General features: G+C 45.6%; 1 protein-coding gene across 1 annotated transcript in view; it reads right to left on the bottom strand.

Annotated features, from left to right (window-relative positions):
- ISM1 (isthmin 1) overlaps nt 1–19,459 on the bottom strand; it is a 97,382-nt gene that overhangs the window by 16,687 nt on the left and 61,236 nt on the right. The window contains exons 3-4 of the mRNA XM_075527973.1: nt 17,474–17,713; nt 6,287–6,551 (exon numbers count right to left, since the gene is read on the bottom strand). Coding sequence (XP_075384088.1) covers nt 6,287–6,551; nt 17,474–17,713 — 505 coding nt within the window. The remainder of the gene's footprint in view (nt 1–6,286; nt 6,552–17,473; nt 17,714–19,459) is intronic.

Raw genomic sequence — 19,459 nt, 5'->3', positions numbered from 1 at the left:
GAGTCTACCCAGAGGTGCCTCAGAAGAAAGGCCTGGTGATCTACTTCTGAAAAACCAGCCATCGAAACCTTATGAAGCACAAGTTTACACTGACACACATGGAGCAAGCATGAGTTATCACGGACTCCATGACAACTGGGTATTTATTATATTCCAGGCATAATTCAAGGTATTTGGGATGCACCATTTATTTCTTTTGCCCACTTCCTTAGGGGGTTAACTGTTTTCCTCTTTTTGCAGGTCATGATGGTGTTGTAGATTTTAGTAATGAGCCCTTTGTCTGACGTGTCATTACTAAAAATCTTCTCCCAGTCTGTGGGTTGCCTTGTCACCCTCTTGGCAAAGTCTTTCGAGGTGCACAGGTGTTTTATTCTTATTAGATCCCATTTGTCGATTTCCAGATCACCTGTGTGTGTCCCCTTCCCTGTTGCAGTGAGCCTATGTGCTCCCTGGGCCAGTGCTCTGAGATTAGTCCCGATTCCCTCCTTAATGGTCCTGATGGTTTGGGGTTTGACTTCTATGGGATGCACCATTTAATAAAACGGTCAGCGGTCCTTACCGTGAGTGAACTAACATTTTAGGGGCAAAAATAAAACGACAAGCCATAAAAATAATAAATGTGGAAATGATACAGAATGGCAGAGGCTGATGAATAGGATGGAAAACAGAAAGAACAGACTATGGGGCGGGAGAAGGTGAGAGCTAAAGAAAAGGTTGGTGCATCGTGAAGATCTGTCATGTTTGAGTGACTTGTCTAGCCCAAGCTTTCCTTGGGTTGCAGCGCAAACCCTTAAACTCTCAAGCATTATTCCGGTTGCAGCTCCATGGTGTAACCATTTCTCTGGTTCTACCCAAATGCCTCTACAGCCCTGGGGCCTAGGCTGGTGCCAGGGATGGAGCAATAGGCCTGTTACCTCACATGGAAGGTACCCTCATTCATAACAGGTTGTGTGATTGTTTTTACACAGGCCCAACAAGAATGCTGTCCACACATGTTTCTACCTGAACGGTGGGCCCTATGCCAGCCGTGGAGCCTGCTGTTTACGTGGCGTTCACTGAGAACACTCCTTAGGCAACACGGTGGTGGAGCCTCCTGAGCTCATTAAGCAGAGTCAGGAGGAGCTTCATGGTTGTATCCTATTCCCTAAGCCTGGGGGCAGGGTTTGTCTCATACCTTCCTCCCCCAGGAGCCCCATCCACTTCTCCCCCCTCCCCAAAATAATTTTTCCGAACTTTGATTTTCTTTTAAGTCATGATTTTCCAACCACACAGCCAAGGCAGATGTTTGAAACCATTGCCTTATGTGAGGGAACTGGGCCTGCTTCTCCAGCTTCAGACTCCTTCCCGTTACCATTTTTTACTAGGCATTAACACAGAAATGCGGCGGCAAGATGCTTCCAGAGGGAAAAAAGCCAGAGGTAGGGGCAGTGGTTGTTCTGAGACCTCCACAGTCTTGGATCCAGCCGGGGATCTCCCTGAGAACCTCAGAGATGTGACTGGAAAAATTTCAAAATCACATCGTCAAAAGCAAGACTATGCTGTCACCATGGGCTCTACATACACATGCGGACATACTCAACCACATACTGCACACGCCACTGAGACCAACACCCTTTGTTGTTATTGTTGTCAACAGACCAAGACAAAAAGAGTCACAAGTTAGAATTATCATGTTTTTAGACACGTACAAGTATGATGTGGGCTCTTTAAATCACATTGAACATGTATTTACATCACCCTGAGGTGGACACCACAGTACACAGTAGTCCAGTAGTGTCAGATGGTGTCTCGCTTGGCTCAGTAAGAGCAAAGGGGCCTCGGCCATTGAGAAATCTCCTGCAGCCTTTCCTCCCAGTTTCAGGAATATAGAGACCAAATTTGGGGCAAGATCAACTGCCAAATTTCAGAGGTTAGCCTTTAACCGGAAATCCATATGAAATTTATATTGGAATATTTGCGTAAGGTAATTTTTAGATTTTATTTCTTGGAACAAAATGTTTAAATGTAAATCTCAGGGTACATTGTTTGAAAAAAGACTTCCTCAAAACTTTTCCCCAAATTCCTACCCGGATGGTGACTCCCTCTCAGACGTCTCCTAGGCTGCCAGCACCGCATGTCCCACGTGTCTTTGACCAGTGGGGCAATAACGAGCTTCATGCCCACTGAAGTGTGAAAAGTGCTTGTGTGTTAAGGTCTGTCCGCTCACACTGTTGGGGACCCTTTCTCTACATGGGGTTCCTGCATTAGCTCCCGGAGGGTGAGGGGCTGTGTGGAGAGAAGCCCCAGCCCGCTCAATGTCTCAGCTGAGGCACCATCGTTGTGAGCCAGGCCATCTCAGATTAGGCAGCCCAGTCAAGCCAATTCCGGCCCTCAGCCCTGTCCAGACCATCCACTGAATCATGAAGAAGGTTCTATTTGTAGCTTGAAGCCTCTAAATTTTGAGATAGTTGCCTAGCAGTGAACGCTAACGGTAAGAGATAGATTATGTAACTCACCCTAAAAGGGGCTCTCTTATTGGAGTTAGCCTCAGGTACCATTGAGAATTTATCATCCCAGTAAGCAGTCTTCATCTCTTCCATCATGTCAATGTTTTAATTATTCACAAAGACGTTACTATTTATGTATTACATCAATGATGGAGACTTATATAAATATACGTTTAAAAACAATATATAAGTAAGTTGGTACAATAATGATATAAATGTAATATGGTGATGTTGTTAGGTGATTTTGAGTCTGTTCTGACTCACACAGACCCTAATTACAATAGAACAAACACTCCGCACAACGGTTGCTATGTTTGAGCCCATTGTGGAGGCACTGTGTTAATCTATTTCTTTGTGGGTCATCTGTTTTTAAACTCTTTTATTGACATATAATTCACATGTACAATTCAGTAGTCCAGTCATATTCAGAAGAGTTATGCAACTGTCACCAAAATCAATTTTAAGATGTTTTCTTCTTTCTTGTATTTATTGTTCTTAGCTCCTTATACCCCCCCTAACTCCCTCTCACCCCAGGAAACTATTAATCCAGTTTCTGTCTCTATAGATTTACCTATCCTGGATTTGATATACAGAAAAATCTACAAAACCAAAACAACCCAATAACAAAGATAAAAAAGAGAGAAATCCTCAATTTAAAGAAAGCCGAAAAATATTAAAAATTGGAAATATAACATGAGTCAAAAGGGAAACAAAAAGATAACGTGTCACATTGTAACCAAACTACATCAGCAGTAAGCCCCTACAATGCACTCTGTGTCACAGCATTTATATCCCTGGTCCACAGTCAGAGGGAATTCACAGAGGCTTAAGCCACGTGGGGACACTGCAAAAGAATGTGGGCTTCCAATGTCATTCATAGACTTTTGCAAAACCAAGGATTCATAATTTAAGCTTTAATAATGTTTCTTCCTCTGGATTTCATAATTTACAATCCTTGGATCACACAGGGTGGTGTGCTTCTTCCATGAAGATTTAGCTGGCGCCTCCCTTAGATAGTTGCTTGTTTTAAGACAAGTCTTTATTACCCCAGATGCTATTTTTCTCATAGCCGGGCACCATCTGATTTCTTCATCACATTTGCTATAGCACCTGTAGCTTCGGTGATCCCTTCATGAGGGCAAGTACTTTTGATTTGAGGGCAAGTATTGAGCAGGGCCAAAGACATTATTTTTTTTCCCTGAAAAAGTTATATAAAGGCTTGAAGTAAAACAAGCGGCCATCCAACAGTGAAGCAACAAGCCCACATGGAAGAAGCACACCAGCCGGTGCAATCATGAGGTGTCATTGCGATTGGACAACGGGCATCAGAAGACTCACAACAAACATTAAACAAACAAAAATGCATGGTTGAGAATGGAGGGGTGTTGGAGCAGAGACCCAAAGCCCATCTATGGACAATGGAACATCCCCCCACAGATGGGTCTTAGGGAGGGGATGAGTCAAACAGGGTGCAGTAGAGCACTAAAGGGCCACCTCTGATCCCTTGAGCCCTCCTCACCTCTCCTCGCTCCTCTCCACCCCCACTATCATGACCTCAGTGCCCCTCCCAATCTAGACTAGACGGAAGCATGCACATAGGCATAGGCAAGAGATAAAACTCACAACACATGGAACCCAGGAACAGGAATGGGAATAGAGATACAAAAAGGTAGGGGGAAGGTAGGGAGAGGTAGGGAAGGAGAGGTGGAGGGTCGGGGGGGGGGCACCAATCACAACAAATGGCACATAACCCACGCCCCCATCCAGGGGGAAGAACAACAGAAACCAGAGGGGAAGGGAGACAGCGGTCGTTATTAGATTCGAAAATAATTAACAATCTACAATCTATCAGGGGGCCATGCATGAGGGGTGGGGGGCAGGGAGGAGGGACGGAAAAAAAAGAGGTGCTGCTCAGTGGAAAGAAAAAATCTAGAAAAGAAAGATGGAATATATGTATGACTGTGTCGGATACAATTGATGTATGATTATAACAAGAGTTGTAAGAGCCCCAATAAATTGATTACACGTAAAAAGGGCTGTACTAGCCCCCAATAGAATGATTAAGTAAAGTTATATGTGTATGTACATATAAAAACCCATCTTGATAGCTATGTTACTAGTCCTTTCTATTGAAGAGAGGCATGATGTGATGTGGGAAAAAGTGCACCACCGGGAGCCTCCACAGACTCAGCTCAGCGGAGACTCTTTGTGCAATGTGTTCAAATGACAGGAGATTTCTGAGCATTGGATACACCTTTGAGAAAAATCTCACTTTCTGACATCTAATGCTTTTTCTGACCCTCTCGCCTCTCCGAGCAGAAACTTAATAGTCACTGCAAAGGTACGAACAAAAACAGTGAAGAGCAGTCCCTGTGATGGGGCTTTGGCAGTCCCTACTGGAGTCATCGAAGGACTCCGCGAGGGAAGAAGTGGGTGCAGCGGATTGAGACGTGGGTGTTGAAGATGCCACGTGTCATTGTAAAGTAGTGTCTGTATTGTTTCAGAGAACTGGAGTTCTGGGGGTCAGCTCAGTGTCAGGACAACGGAAGTGACTTGGATCTTGGCCTGACTCCTAACAAGCCTTCCTCACTTATCCAAGATGACAGTGGTTACCACTGAGTGAGAGGCTGCTCCACATACGTGTCCTACATGTATGTAGTCCTATAATAACTCTGACAGTAACACCCTTTTTTTCAATACCTGTCAGCATTTATATAATTCTTTGACAGATGCTTACCAGTTCTCTTATTGCAGGACACACGGTATCCGTTTCCCAGCCTCCCTTGCCACTCACTCACTCACTGTCATGGAGTCTATGTCAAATTCTCTTGGCCTTATCGGACAGGGTTGAACTGTCCCTGTGAGTTTCTGAGACTGCACCTCCTTATCAAAGGAGAAAGCTCCATCTTTCTCCAGAGGACTGGCTGATGGCTTTCAACTACTGATTTGCGGTTAGCAGCCCAGGTCATAGCTACCATACACCAGGACTCCTTCCTTGTACCCGGGGGGGTGAGGGGGGGGGAAAGACAGGTTACACGGCCTTCCCCAAGAATTTGAACAGATGTAACATGTCACCTCCAACCACAGCAGTTAAGAGCCTGTGCCGTCTTTCACCGGCACACTCTCTTTCTTGGGCTACCATCCAGATGCAGAGTGTGCACTAGGTAACTCTCAGGCCCTCAAAGCTGATGGAGCGCCCAGGTGGAGGAATGCCGGGTCAGTGAATGGCTGAGTCCAGTCAAGATCCTGCAAGCTGTTTCTCATCCCAACTCAGGTGAGAGTAAACTTAGTGATTTTTACTTCACTGAATTTGAAGTAGTTTGCTATGTCAGCAATCCTACTATAAATGTGGGCTCTTGAAATATATTAGTGTGTGTCCATATTTTAACAAAATACACATGCTCGTGTAGATTCCTGGGGGATATACTTCTCTCAATGTCAAATACAGAACCTAGTTATAAGAAACAACTGGATAGATCTCCAATTTGACTTTTTTTTACAGTAAGAAACCCAAAGAAGTTAATTTAGAAAAATATATTTTTTAAGGCAGGACTCTAAAGACCCCTAATGAAAAAAATTCTCTTCGGATAATGGATATGATTTTTAAATTATAGGCTTTCCAGAAACTATGTGGCGGCTGGTGCCTCCTTGGGGCTTCCTTGGAATGCAGTTCCTGGGAGGTGTGCCTCGTAGAAGACCCACAGCCACATACTGTCAGCTGGGTTATGTTTGGCTCCATGGCCTTTAAGCGTCTCATGTATGCTCCTCACTACTGTTTTAATGCCGGGTGGTCAACTCACCATATTCTGGCTGATCTTTGGTATCAAAAGTCTGGTGGCCAGGGGCTGGACGGTCCCAAGCCCTGGGAGGGTTGAGGAAGTTGCTGTCATCTGAGGCACTGTCATACTTGTAGTCCTGATCTCCGCTGTTCACTCTTGCCAAGGACAGGGACCTCTGCCACCAGGCTCGCCAATCGGGGGGTGGAACTGACCAGCTGGGTTTGTTCTCTGGATGCTGGTCTTTCTCTGCTTCAGAGTCAGGACCGTCAACCACTTCTATGGTTACCTGAAGAATTCAGCACATGACATGGTCAATGAGGAGCCGACGGCATCCAGCCGGCATGATCCTGGCAAGACAGTCTGACAGCGTACAGGGAGGGCCAGGCGCATTCCACATGAACGCAAAGTAAGGTTACGTGGTGACACAGAACAAGAGGCATCCAGGCATGGCCCAAATGTGTCTCATGATTAGACAGAACTGGTGTGCATGGGCCTTGGGTTGGGAGATGCTTTGTCATCAAGATCTATGGTTCTTGGGAGGTTCATAATTTAAGGAGCAAAAAAACTAACTCTGTACCAGTCACTGTTCTAAAGACTCTACTTAATTAACTTAGCTAATCCTCACAATAACCTTATGAAGTTGGTTCTATGTATATTCCCGTGGCCATTTATCTGCCCAGATGGTACTAGCAATTCCTTTCATCTTTGTATGTGCATGACACTCTTCCTAGCAAGAGATGAAGTTTATTTTTGCTCCCTTTGACTCTGGGCCGGAGCCCTGTTGGCATAGTGGTTATGAGTTGGGCTGCTAACCACAAGGTTAGTTGTTCCAAGCCACCAGCTTCTTCTCGGGAGAAAGACGAGGCTTTCTACTTCTGTCAAGAGTTTCAGTGTCAGAAAACCACAGGGGGCATTTCTATTGTGTCCCTCTAGGGTTGCTATGAATCGGAATTGGCCAGTAATGGAGTGGGAATCTGAGTTGGCCAGCATTATGTGATGGGAGTCAATCGATGTGACAGACTTTATAATATAAGACCTTGCATCTTGCACTTTCCGTCAATGTTCAATTCTGAAGTTCCTGTTTGAAATATAAAGAAGCCCAGTGGACTCAAGTAGAAAGCAAATGTTTGGAGAATGATGATGGCACCACATGTACAAATGTGCTTGACACAATGGATGCATGTATGGTTTGTGATAAGAGTTGTACAAGCCCCTAATAAAATGATTTAAAAAACTAAATCAATAAAAAAGAGTTAAATATATGTTAAGTTGGGCCAATAAACTACCTTTTGATTCACACACACAAAAAGAAGAAGAAGCCCAGTGTAGATGACTGCACGTGGAGAGAGTAGCTCTAACACCTTCCCCAGGTGAGTGGGGCCATCCTGTGCCTTCTAGTCTTAACCAGTCAGCCTCGCCAATACCTCGTGGGTCAGAGACACTCTTCTCTAGGTGGGCGCTGCTCAAATTCCTGACCCACAATGTTGTGAGCACTCAAATGATCATTGCTTCCAGCTATTAATTTGGGGGTAGGTGTGAGTAAGAGATAGCTCGTTAGAGACAGGAAAAACTGGCGCAAGGACGATTTCACAACTTGCTCAATGCCACCGAACTGTTTAGACGCAGACTCCGGTAGACTGGCTCGAGCGTCCATGCTCTTATCAACGTGGCCTCGCTGTGTCTCAGAAAGGTAATCAGAGAGCTTCTGTGCGCTCATGAAACTGAGGGGGCAAATGACCACGGATGCCGCTGTGCAGCTGGAAAGGCCCCCGCTGGGACTGTACGCCACATGGCACATAAGCACATGGCATGTAAACAGAGCATCCTACAGTGCCAGGTTTTCACAGCCACGACTTTGACTCATCACATTGTCTGGGACCAGACCCCGAATGGCCCCCTTTTTAACTGGACCCTCAGGGTCAGAGCAGATCTTTCCCACGCCAAGGTTGGAACGTGCTCTCAGATTTATGGAGTCTAATTGTGAAGTCAGTCACATGGTTGGAAGATTGCAGCTTCTTGGCTACGAGAGACAAGTAAGAGAAACTTGTTTGAAAAATAAAATAGAAGACTCATTTGTCCATTCCACAGCTCTTGCAATACCCCCTAGTTGAGTTCTATGTAAATGAATCAGAAACACAGGTTCCATGTAATCAGTGCAAGATGTACCGGGCAGATGCATTTCCAGTTATGCCCCAAACTGACATCTGAAAGTTGTTGAGATGCTCTGCCAAATGACACTGGGGTGTGCCCATCCTAAGAAAACAGCTCCTTTTTGCCTTGCGAATGGGAAGGCTGCAGTCCTCCTTGCTTTGATAGTCAAGAAACTCACCCAGTTGGGTCCAGATGAAGGTCAAGTGCATAGCCTTGGACCCTAAGAATTTACTCATGAGAACACAGCGGGCCAAGTACATCTGTCTTCTCTAGTACATAGTGCCTACAAGAGCACCCTAAGCTTGATCTTCTTTCACCGCAATTCTCTCCGTTGTGTAAACACCCATGGCATGTTTTATAAATAATTATAGCACTTCTTAGTAATCCCAGCAAAGGAAAAAAATGACAAGAAAGCAAAAGATTGTATCCTGCATCATTGTTGTTTCCTGGAACCCTGGAGGCCTAGTGGTTATACATTGGGCCACTAACCACAAAGGTTTGAAACCATTACCCATCCTTAGGAGAAAGACACAGCTTTTTATTCCCATCAGGAGTTATGCTCTTGGAAACCGCCGGGTGTGCAGTTCCACTCTACCCTATAGGGTCACTGGGAGTCAGAATCAACTGGATGGCAGTGAGGTTTCCGTTTCGGAGTGAAGGATGATTCCAGAGAGATGGTGACTGGCTCCCTCTTGCAGAACTAGAAGGACAAGTGCAGAAGGAATGCTCGAACTGGCAGCGGCAGGGCATACGGAGTCTTGGACATATAACCGTTCCTCTCTGCAGACTCATCCCCTCTTCCCGCAGACCGACAGAACGACTGAGCTACAAGAATCACCTGCAAAGCTATTAAGGGTTTCAGAGGGGAGGGGTTGTCAAGAGTCTGACAAGCCTGCAACTGTGGTAAAAAAATCGGTCTCTGGGTAGGAGATAAGGGGCGTGTGCCCGCCAGTTTGGGTATACCATTTGTATTCTGCCTGGAGTCAAAGGGATTGCCTGAACAAAACACGCCCTGCAATTTCTCCAAACTGGGAATAAAGACAATTGCATATTTTAAGCTGTTGTCATCATATGTCCTGTTCCCTCCAGCCCCCCACCCCTCCGCATGCCCCCCCCCCAAATTACTACTCAGAACCAAACAAAATAGATTTGTTCCCTGGCCAGGCAATGAGAAGCAAAATACGAATTTACTCTCAAAGCTCTATCAGTGACTAAATCTCAACAGCTTAGAGGTTTCTTTTTTCTCTTTAGTTTTAGCCACTGCCTCAACTGAACTAAAACCAAATCTAGTATCAACCCTTTCCTAGAATTAACAATGTGGAAACCTTAAGCTGATCTAACGAAGCAATCTAATCCCGAACCTGAAATTTCATAGGTATCCAATGAAAAAAGACTTACGGAGCATGGTCAGGGATTTCCAAAACGATGGGAGTGAGTTACAATGTCTTGCTGCTCTCACCCTCGTCCCACCTTCTTCAGAGTCAAAGCATGCTTTCATCAAGAAATCTTTCTTAATAATCAGCTTGAGGAGCAGAACCTCTTTCTTAACGAATGATGATTTGATATGACTTCTCATTCGGAAGACATATAATTGAAGCGTCTTAATATTTTTAATTCCTTCAGACTTTCAGCAGTTTGAATCAAGAAAGTAAAAGTAAAGGGACTCTTCCAAAAAGCCTCTAACGCAATGGCTGGCCCAGTTTCCCAGCTCCAAGAAAAACAGCCAACATTGGGGCCAACCTGGAGGATTCTTCCCCAAATCATGAAACGGTAAGCTCTTAGGTGATTTTATCAGCTTCTTTCCTTCTCTCGAGTAAGGCATTTATTGGAACCAACCTTCCAAGCGTGTTCTGTAGCAAAACAAATACAAGTCTCACTCCCACTGTAACCTACTAGGGCAGTAAGAATATGGAAGTCATGCATGTCCCTCTGAAGTCCTCTAAGCCCTTATGAGTAGTGCTGAATGGGTGGGAGCAGGTGGGTATTTCCCAAAGCAGAAGAGCAAGGAGTGAAGTGATTTCCTCAGGAGCACACAAGCTCCTGGCCTGGAAGGCAGTCTTTCCAGTTTGGACCTCAGCTGGTACTACCCCTCCTTCCTAACGATTGGATAAAGAAGATGGCATCCCCCTCTCTCAGACCCGCCGATGCTATAGAAACAACAGTGGCAGGCACATGGCTTCCCAAAACATGATAGCTTTTCCTACACAAACGAGTCTAAAGTTTGAGGTATCAAAACTAGACCGGAAAACTCAAGTTCCTGAGGTATTCAGCAAGAAAAATACAGGCTTTCAAAATTAGATCTTATAATTCTCCATTACTTTAGACATATTTTTTCTGCCATCTGTATCCCCATTGCTCTCATCGATCAGCAGCTACCTGTTTTGTAAAGCCTACTTTGTTTCTGAGCTTGTCCTTAGAGCATCACACGGAGATCTCATTAAATCCTCACAGTCTGACATATTTGGTAATATTATTATTCTCAGCAGACCCTGGGTGGTTCACATGGTTACATTCACATGCATGACTACTAACTAAAAGGTTGGTGAATAAAACCTACCAGGTTAGTGTTTCAAACCTACATAGAAGAAACACAGTGTGTTTATAAAACAAACAAACAACAAAAAACCCCTGTGGTTCACAGTTATACTCTACAAAACATAAGGTCTCACAGTTCAGAATGGACTTGACAACAACAGATATTTGGTCATTGTGATTTTAAAGGTAAGGAACCTAAAGCACAGAGATGCAGAGCAACCTGGATCCAGGCACGTGGTCAAGCTTGGCCCACGAAATGATGGTCTCAGACCTCAGGTGCGGCTCAGTCTGACTCCTTCGCCCATGCCATTGATGGCAGTGTCTCAAGAGAATCTGAGCAGAAGAGGGGCATGCTTCCCCCATGGGTGTCTCGGCTAATGCCTTGGGCGGTGACATTTCTTAATTCTTACTCCGCCAAATAACTTTAGAGAAAAAAGGATCGAGGGAATCTGAAGTAGATGCTTGTATAACATGTGGAGTTGGGCCAACTCCTTTGCTTGTATCTTGTGGTGGCTCAAGAAGGCCAAAAAAATGGCATTTAGATAAGTGTCTTTAAATTTCCCTTCGATGGAAGAAAAGAAATAAGAATAAGTGTCTTAGTGGAAATGAATACAAATCTCGGCTTGATCAAGAAAGGAAAGAGTATTTGGTTGTGAAGAGCTACTGTAGTAATGAACTCATGCAGTAAGCCTAATAATGAATTTATTTTAGAGATTTCTGTCTTTGCTATCTGACCATCAGCTGCAGAACAAAAACCCACAGAGTGATACTAAGGTTCAAGTTGAACTTGCCCTATTTATTCAGAAAACAAACGAAACCAAACAAAGCTCAATATCCAGTATCGTTTGGCTTGAACATGGAAAGTGGGTTCAGGAGTTTGAGACTGCTTTTCATTTTGTACAGAGGGGTTTCACCCCTTTTTACAACTCAGAGCCAGTCTTAAGTTGTCGCGTCTGATTAACTTGGGGGAGCGGCCACCTAAGTAGAGATAGGTGACAGTTTGTCAAAAAAGCCATGAAATAGAAGCCGTGGCCTTCCTTCAGCATTTTCCTCGTGAAAAGCCAAGAGACCAGAGAGGAATGTACCCTTTCAAGGGTTCAGCAACGTCACTGGGGCTGTTGTGGGTGTTTCTTGGACAGCCAGCTTTGGAGTGTGGGAAAGGATTTCAGAGATGGCCAGGGGTGGGGGTGAGGGGGAGTTTAGAAAGAGGTGTCAAATTCCGGTTCAACTCCCTAACTGGAGCCAAACTTTAAAAGAGATTGCAGGGAGGGGAGAGGGGGGAGGGGGAGGGGGCAGGTTGCCAGGGGAAGGGGAGCAGAGGCCAGTTGGTAGCGGAAGCTGACCCTCTGATGCACCCTATCACCTGTCTTCATTCTGCTACCCAGGGATGAAAACGCTTTGACTGGGCCTGCAGTGAGCAGAAGGGCTGTCTGCTCTACTGAACTGGCCCTGAGTCGGACCAGTGGGTTTCAACAAAAGAATACTGCTGTAAGGAAGGGGCGAGGGCCGCCGACACGGAAACCCATCACCCGCTTTGGGGGAAACACCTCATCTTTTAAAGGACCACCAAGGAATTGGTTTACTCCAGGGCAGTGGTGCATGGACCTGCCGCAGTCGGGGCTGTGTGCCTGTGTGAGTGTGTACACACACACACACAATGAAGTCCAGGGCTCTCAGGGACAGTGGCTGCTTCCGTCTTCCATTGCATATCTTTCTGAGTGACGAACGCAAATCTTCCTTTGGTCTTTCGTAAACAGAAGCCCAGGAAGCATAGCTCATATTATTGTCTTTAGGGCGAGCAAGTCAGCATATCAATATCTGCCTCTGTGCCCACACCCCCTCATACTACCTGTGGGAGGTTAACAGACACCCCAACAAACCACCAGGGAGTCACTTCCAACTCAGAGTGACCCGCTGGGACGCTGGTGGGTTTCTGAGGCGCTCCATCTTTAAGGGCGCAGGCAGGCTCATCTCCTGGGAAGCAGCCGGTAGACTCACACTGCTGACCTTGGGTTTGTAGCCCAACATATAGCTGACCACACCGCCACAGGCCTGCGGCTGCTTACAGCCCAGCCTTCTCCATGGAATGACCCCACTGGACACAAAGAGACTGTTGGGCTAGTCTTTTTTGGTTTTACACTTTCACTACACCTGGGTTGCTATTTGAATCTTTGGAAAAGGTGTCCCCGTGCAAATGAAAATCTTTATTTGGGGGATGAAAATCTTTATTTTGGGGAGTAGTGCTGGTCTTTGCTGTTCAAATAGCAATTCCAGAAGAATCTAGGGGCTTCCTAGCTCTGACCCTGACCCTTTCTCTTGCATAGTGCTCCAAAGCTCACCTTTGGAAGAACGGACCAGACGTAAATTTCTTGATCCCATCTTGGGATTGGAGTAGTAGGAAGTGGAAGAAAGACAAGTGTTGTTATTCAACTGGAGGGGGGTGGTGGCGGTGAGGGGCAGGTTGCCAGCAGCCGAAGGGGACCCACCCAGGCACGCTTTCACCTGTCTTCATCCTGCTGCCTGCGGGGGAAATGCATTGACAATGTTTCCCCTTGGTGCGAAGGCTACATAAGCATGCAGCTTGGAGTATCAGCATCAAAGATGCTGTTGAGTCAGTCCTGACAGATGGCAATCCCCTGGAAACTACAGCCAAACCCTGGCTGGCTACAAGTCACCACCCAAACCAGCTGCATTCTTGGGGCCATTGTCATGCCAAAGGGGTCCTGCCTTTAGATACAGGGGCTCATTTTCAGGTGCTCGATTAGAAAATATGGTCTTGTGTCCCACGGTGTTTGCATTGTCTAATTCTCAGAAGCAGACTGCCAGTCTTCTCTTTCAGTGCATGTTAGCTGAGGAGCTCTTTTGACATTTGTCCACCACATGACCCAGCTGGTATTTAAAATGCTAGTGGCGTAGCTCCCGGCACTGTAGGTTCATATCGTATCACAGGAGTCACCACTGTAAGAGAAGCTGACAGATGAGTGGTGGATCCGAGAATATCAAGGTAACTCCTTCCTACGTGTAGCAGATCGATGGCCACGACCTTGTGGGAGCGCCTGGGAAAGTTGGATTGTATCAAAGCCCAAATGCTTTCTGAACAACTGCCATGCGTGGGCATCCATGGCCCAGTGTGCTCTTCTTAGACCCCCCCTACTCCCTGCTACACTACTTTTGTCCATGCCCAACGATGCCAGCCGCTCCCTCCTCCCTCAGGAAGCCAGCCCCCAGCCCCCGCCCCAAAGCATTCTCTGCTGACTACGAAACAAAACAGCTCAGTAGAATGGAAACTGCACCGCAATCCTGGCTGCTCTGCCACGTTCCCTCCCAGATCAGGCCGCTGGTCATCACTTTTCCTTTGGAAAAGAAATCTGGTCTTTCAGCCTCAGGAATTCCAGCCACCTTTGCACCTCCTTTCTTCCGGAACATTTAGGTGATATATATGTATAATATTTCATTTATTTTCCATATTTCAATCACGACAGGTTGAAGTAATTGTACAATTGCTACCATAATCCATTCCAAACATTCTTTTTCTACAGGGACTCCTTCACCTTGTCTCCCATTTTAAAAGGCCGCAGCAGCTCCCTGGGAGAAAGATGAGGCTTTCCTTTTCCATAAAAATTTAACAACCTTGGAAATCCATAGGGGCAGTTCTACTCTGTCCAACAGGGTCTCTGTGAGGTAGAATTGACTTGATGGTAGTGGATTTCAATTAAATAAGACCTGGGCATGGTACACGGCTTTTTAGATGCACTGATTTATCTGAGAGAAAGAAAAATAGAGATTCTGATAAATTCTTGAAATTGTAGCATGATGCATTCAATAGTGTTTCTATAAGCACTCACTCTCGGTGTAGCCTTCCATGCCCTTGAATCCAGGCACTGCTTCCTAACTGCACACTGCAAGTCGCTAGTCCATTGCCACTGACCCAATTCTACCCTGTGTGTGTCAGTGGAGTATTGTGCTCCAAAGCTGTTCCGATGGCTGATTTTTCAGAAGTAAACTACTAGGCCTTTCTTTCCACCAGTAATACTAAATCAATAAATAGTTTACTCCTTAGCATGAAGCCTCACAGTGACATGCTCTACCTCTGGAAAAACAATGCCAGGGATAGAAAACTATTGTGTTTCGGATAGCTTAAGCACCTTTGGGGGGAGGGAGCCATGGAATCTATTAACAATGATACATTACTTCCTGCAGATGAAGCCACGAGCAGTAAGAGGTTGAGCAACCGGGAAGATATGGCAGATCTTTTCTAGCTGTTTGCACCTTCCCAACCAGTGGACCTGCTGTTCTTTATCAGTGAGGCATGCAGAGAAAGGGCCCTGGAATAAAAGGCCCAGTTTTCCAAATTAATCAATTAGAATACAAGACTCACCAGCCATGTCAATTGGGACATGCACTGATTTCTGTGCATGGGTTTTCAAGATGCTTTCAAATAATTTTACTTCTTCCTGTTTCATCCAAACTACCCTGCCTTACTTGGCTACTTTGCTGACTTCGTGCGTAAATCCCTCGTGCAGCTGAGCTCTGCTCACAACAGAAACTGGACAGTTTGGCAGGTCTCCACCCTCCCTCGGGCATTGTCTCACACAGTACCCCGAGCTTCACACTGCTCGCGTTTCTTCTTTTGGCCTACAACTTACCAGTGGGAACAGGTCTAGCATTTTGTCTCCCATGAGTCAATGCAGTGCCTTCTCTATAGTGGGTGCATATCAATATATTTTTAGTGAATTACGCATTCAGCGACATTCATCGGCCTCCCTGACACTAGCGCGACGAGCTAAAAAGCTCTGATCAAAGAAACTGGATCTAAACAAGAAAACTTGTCCCGTCGAATGCCTTAGTCTTCAGAGAGAGAGCAGCGTTAACCTCATGAACACCAACTGCTCTGAGGTCAAGTTGAGGAGCTCTCTGGCCAGTGAGCTAATTGTTGACGAAAGAAAGATTAGGAAAGGCTGCTCTTGCACAAATGAAAAGAATTGGAAACAAAGTTAAAAAGTAGACCAGAACCCCCACCAGTTGCCACTGAGTGGATTCCACTCCCCCATGACTCCACGTACATCAGAGGAGAACTGTCCTCTATCGTGTTCGCCAAGGCTGGGTTTTCAGAAGTAGATGGCCAGGCCTTTCTTCCAAAGCCTCTCTGAATGGTCTTGAACTTTCAAACTCTCATTTCATTTGAACCTCCCAGGGACCCCACTAAGCATGATGTCAGTGGGTAAATGAGGAGAGGAGCTGGCCAGGAGGTAGGTTGCCTGGGGATCAGCTGGCGCCTCCCTCCATCATCCTGGGGTCATCTTCAGGGAGAGAAAGGGAGGCGCAAGTACAGTTCAAAGCAAGCGCTTGTCTCTGGAACACAGATTGGTAGGGAGAGTATCTGCGGGAGAGCCTAGATTTGAACCCTCACAACTCTGTGCCCTAGCTTTGTACACCAGCGTTGGCCTTTGGTGAATCACATCCTCATCTGCTAAGTACCTGTTGTATTCATTATAATAGTCCCCAAATGACATGTGCTCCATCTCCTTTAGGAGGATCAAATCAGATCAGCTTTTGTTTTGTGATGTTGCTGTTAGTTGGAAACCCTGGGTGTGCACGGAGCACTGCCCCAGGGGGGTTTCCAAACAGCCACCTTTCGGAAGCAGGCGCCTGGGCCTGTTTCCTGAGGTGGCCTCAGTGAGTGCGAACCACCAGCCTTTCAGACAGCAGTTGGGTGCTTAACTGCTTGTCTCACCCAGGGCCTTCTCAAAGTATAACACGGTATTTCATGAGATGAGGGCTATTAATTCAAGATCAAGGTACCTGTTTCCCTAATGTCTCATTCTCATAAGCATTCATCTCTATCCCTAGAACGCTCATTCTCACCTTCTTTCCTCCTGTCAGAACTTTTTAGATGTCAGTCACTCACACTTTCGAGCAACTGAAGCTTTCTCACCTTCTAGCAGAATTTCTAGTGTGCAAGGCAAGTTGGAGAAGGATTAGAGAGAGAGCATAGCTTTTTCCGAGCGCCACTGATTTTCTGAGACTGGTCATGTTACATTGGCCCTTTCCTACAGCTACCACAGTACTGTATTTCATCAATTGCAGCACAGACACACACACACACACAACACACACACACACACACGGAGGATGCCTGAAAAGTTTATCGAAAAATTCCATTATCCTTCATTCCATTTCCCATTATCTTTTTTAAGCTTCCATATGTGTGTGTACATATGTATGTGTATGGTTTTACATATACATGCCTGTAATATAATGTTTCTGATATCATAGTGTGTCTTATAATCAACGGTGTATCATACTTAAATTGACTGTTACTGTGTCTGTGTTGTTTATAAAATAATGGACATCTAAGACGTTCTATTAGATGAAGTATAGCAGAAATATCATGATCATATGCAAGATTCATTAATGCATGAAGAAGCAAGGTGAGGTGAGGCACAAGTTGGTTTGGGATTAGGTCATGAAACAAAGAGAAGTTTGCCTCATTTCCTGCCCCTGTCCAGCTCCATGAATTACCTGGATATTTGGATTCTGCCCATTGATATCAGCTTTGGAAAGATCTGGAAAGTTTGGTAGATCAAGGAGAAAGGAGCGGGGACCATCTCTTTGCAAAGCAGGGTGCCCAGCTTCTTGCCGGAATCGGTGCCTGGGCAAGGGTCTGTGCGAGACCTGGTGATCTGGAGGCTCCCCAGGTTCTTCCTTGGAGACAGGAAAGCTGCTTTCTGATGTAGAGTCACTGTCCACACTGAGGCTATTCTAAAACAAACAAACAAACAAATAGGAGACACATGATTTTTTAAAATGTCACCCATAACAGTCTATTATAGTCAGGAACAAGGACATTCCAGTGGCGGAAATTAAGCCAGGATAATATTCCCAATCCATTTTCCTTCCTCGTGGTTTAGTTTCACCATCTTCAAAAAGCCTAATCATTAGGAAATTTCTTCCAGCCCGTTCTTTGGGAATTTTATGAGAGTTAATGAGTTAAGGACCATTTATTAAGCATCAAAGCACAGCAAAACAAAGTGCTATTTTGAAGGAGGATAGGTGCTCATTTAGGAATTATGGTTTCTTCCTCGTTGCTTTAATCTAGAAACCACCCTGGCTTTCGTTGCTGCCCAAGTGTCCAGGGTTAGCTCACGCGGGCCATGGGCTTAAAAGTCTGCATTGGAGAAAACTCTGGATCAAATAATGGACTCAGTCTATCTATGGCAGCTACAATAGTTCTAAAATAACAATTGCATAAGTGGGACAGACGGGACAGTATTTCGCTATGTCGTACACAGGGCTGCTATGAGTTGGAAGTGACTCAATGGAAGCTAACAACGACCATTCATACATCTGATTATCTTTTTGTCTCAATCTTCTGATCAACAAACGTCAACCACATGCTAGGCACAGGAGATATAGCAGTAAAAAAAGAGACAAAAATAGACATGCATGATACTGCTTTCTTTTATTGTGTATCTAAGTATCTCATGGGGGGGGGGTTTGGATTAGCAAATGCATGGATAAATAAATAAGAGCAGATCAGAGCGTAGTGGCTCAGGAGAAAAGCAACACAAAGGAGGTAACACAGAGTGGCTAGGCACAATAGCAGATAGATGGCCAGGGAAATCCTTCCTGGGAAAATGACATGGGCAGCAAGTCTGTGACAAGAGGAGGAGGCAGCCTGCGGTGACTTTGGGGAGAGCATGTTAGCAGAGGGAAAGACAGGGAAGAAAGCCACAGTGCACGCGAGCTCGGTTTGTTTGAGGAAAGGGAAGCCTAGTGTGGCTGGCGTGAGAAAGCCCGAGAGAAGACGAGCTTGGCGTGCTCCTTCCAAGCGGACAGACGGCACTCTAAAATGGAAGACTTCCACTTTACAAGAAACCGGCAAGTCCATTTCCTGAACAATGACATAGTCCTGGGAGGGGGTGTGTGTGTCAAATTAATCGAATGATGGTTGAGTCTAACAAATGTGGGGTTCCTTTTCCAAACCTGGCTCTCTCATTCAAAGGTTTCTTCCATTCTTTCTGGGATCACGTTTCATCTTTACTTGGGAGAAAGCTGTAGAGATAGACTTTGACCAAATATCTCGGTCAGTGGCAAATGACCTTGTTATTCTTGGGCACGTCTGGAGGCTTTGGAGGGCCTGTTCCGGCACAGTAACCCCGCACACACTCCTTGGGTCCCCACTGAAGTCAGTGCCTTTGACCCAACCAAAGGACTGCGTTTGGTACCAAAACATTGTGAACCTTGCTAAGCCATGGTCAAGAGTAGCTTGATGAGGAAGCACACGTTAAAGATAAATAACTACCTTCTTAGAAAGCTATCAGGAAGACTCCAAGAGGGATGCATTTTTGACGTATCACTTTGATGTGTAAACAGGAACATGACTGAGATGAAAATACTGATGCAGAGAGTAGCTGTGTGAATCTACAGAGAGGTCGGGAGGAGGAATGAGGCCGGGAACATGTCTACCTCTGCTCTCAGCAGTGTATTTACAGAAGGAAAAGCTGG

Source organism: Tenrec ecaudatus, chromosome 12 (assembly GCF_050624435.1).
Source record: "Tenrec ecaudatus isolate mTenEca1 chromosome 12, mTenEca1.hap1, whole genome shotgun sequence".
NCBI lineage: Eukaryota > Metazoa > Chordata > Mammalia > Afrosoricida > Tenrecidae > Tenrec > Tenrec ecaudatus.
Note: the sequence above shows the minus strand (reverse complement) of the source record. Positions and strands in the feature narration are given on the sequence as shown.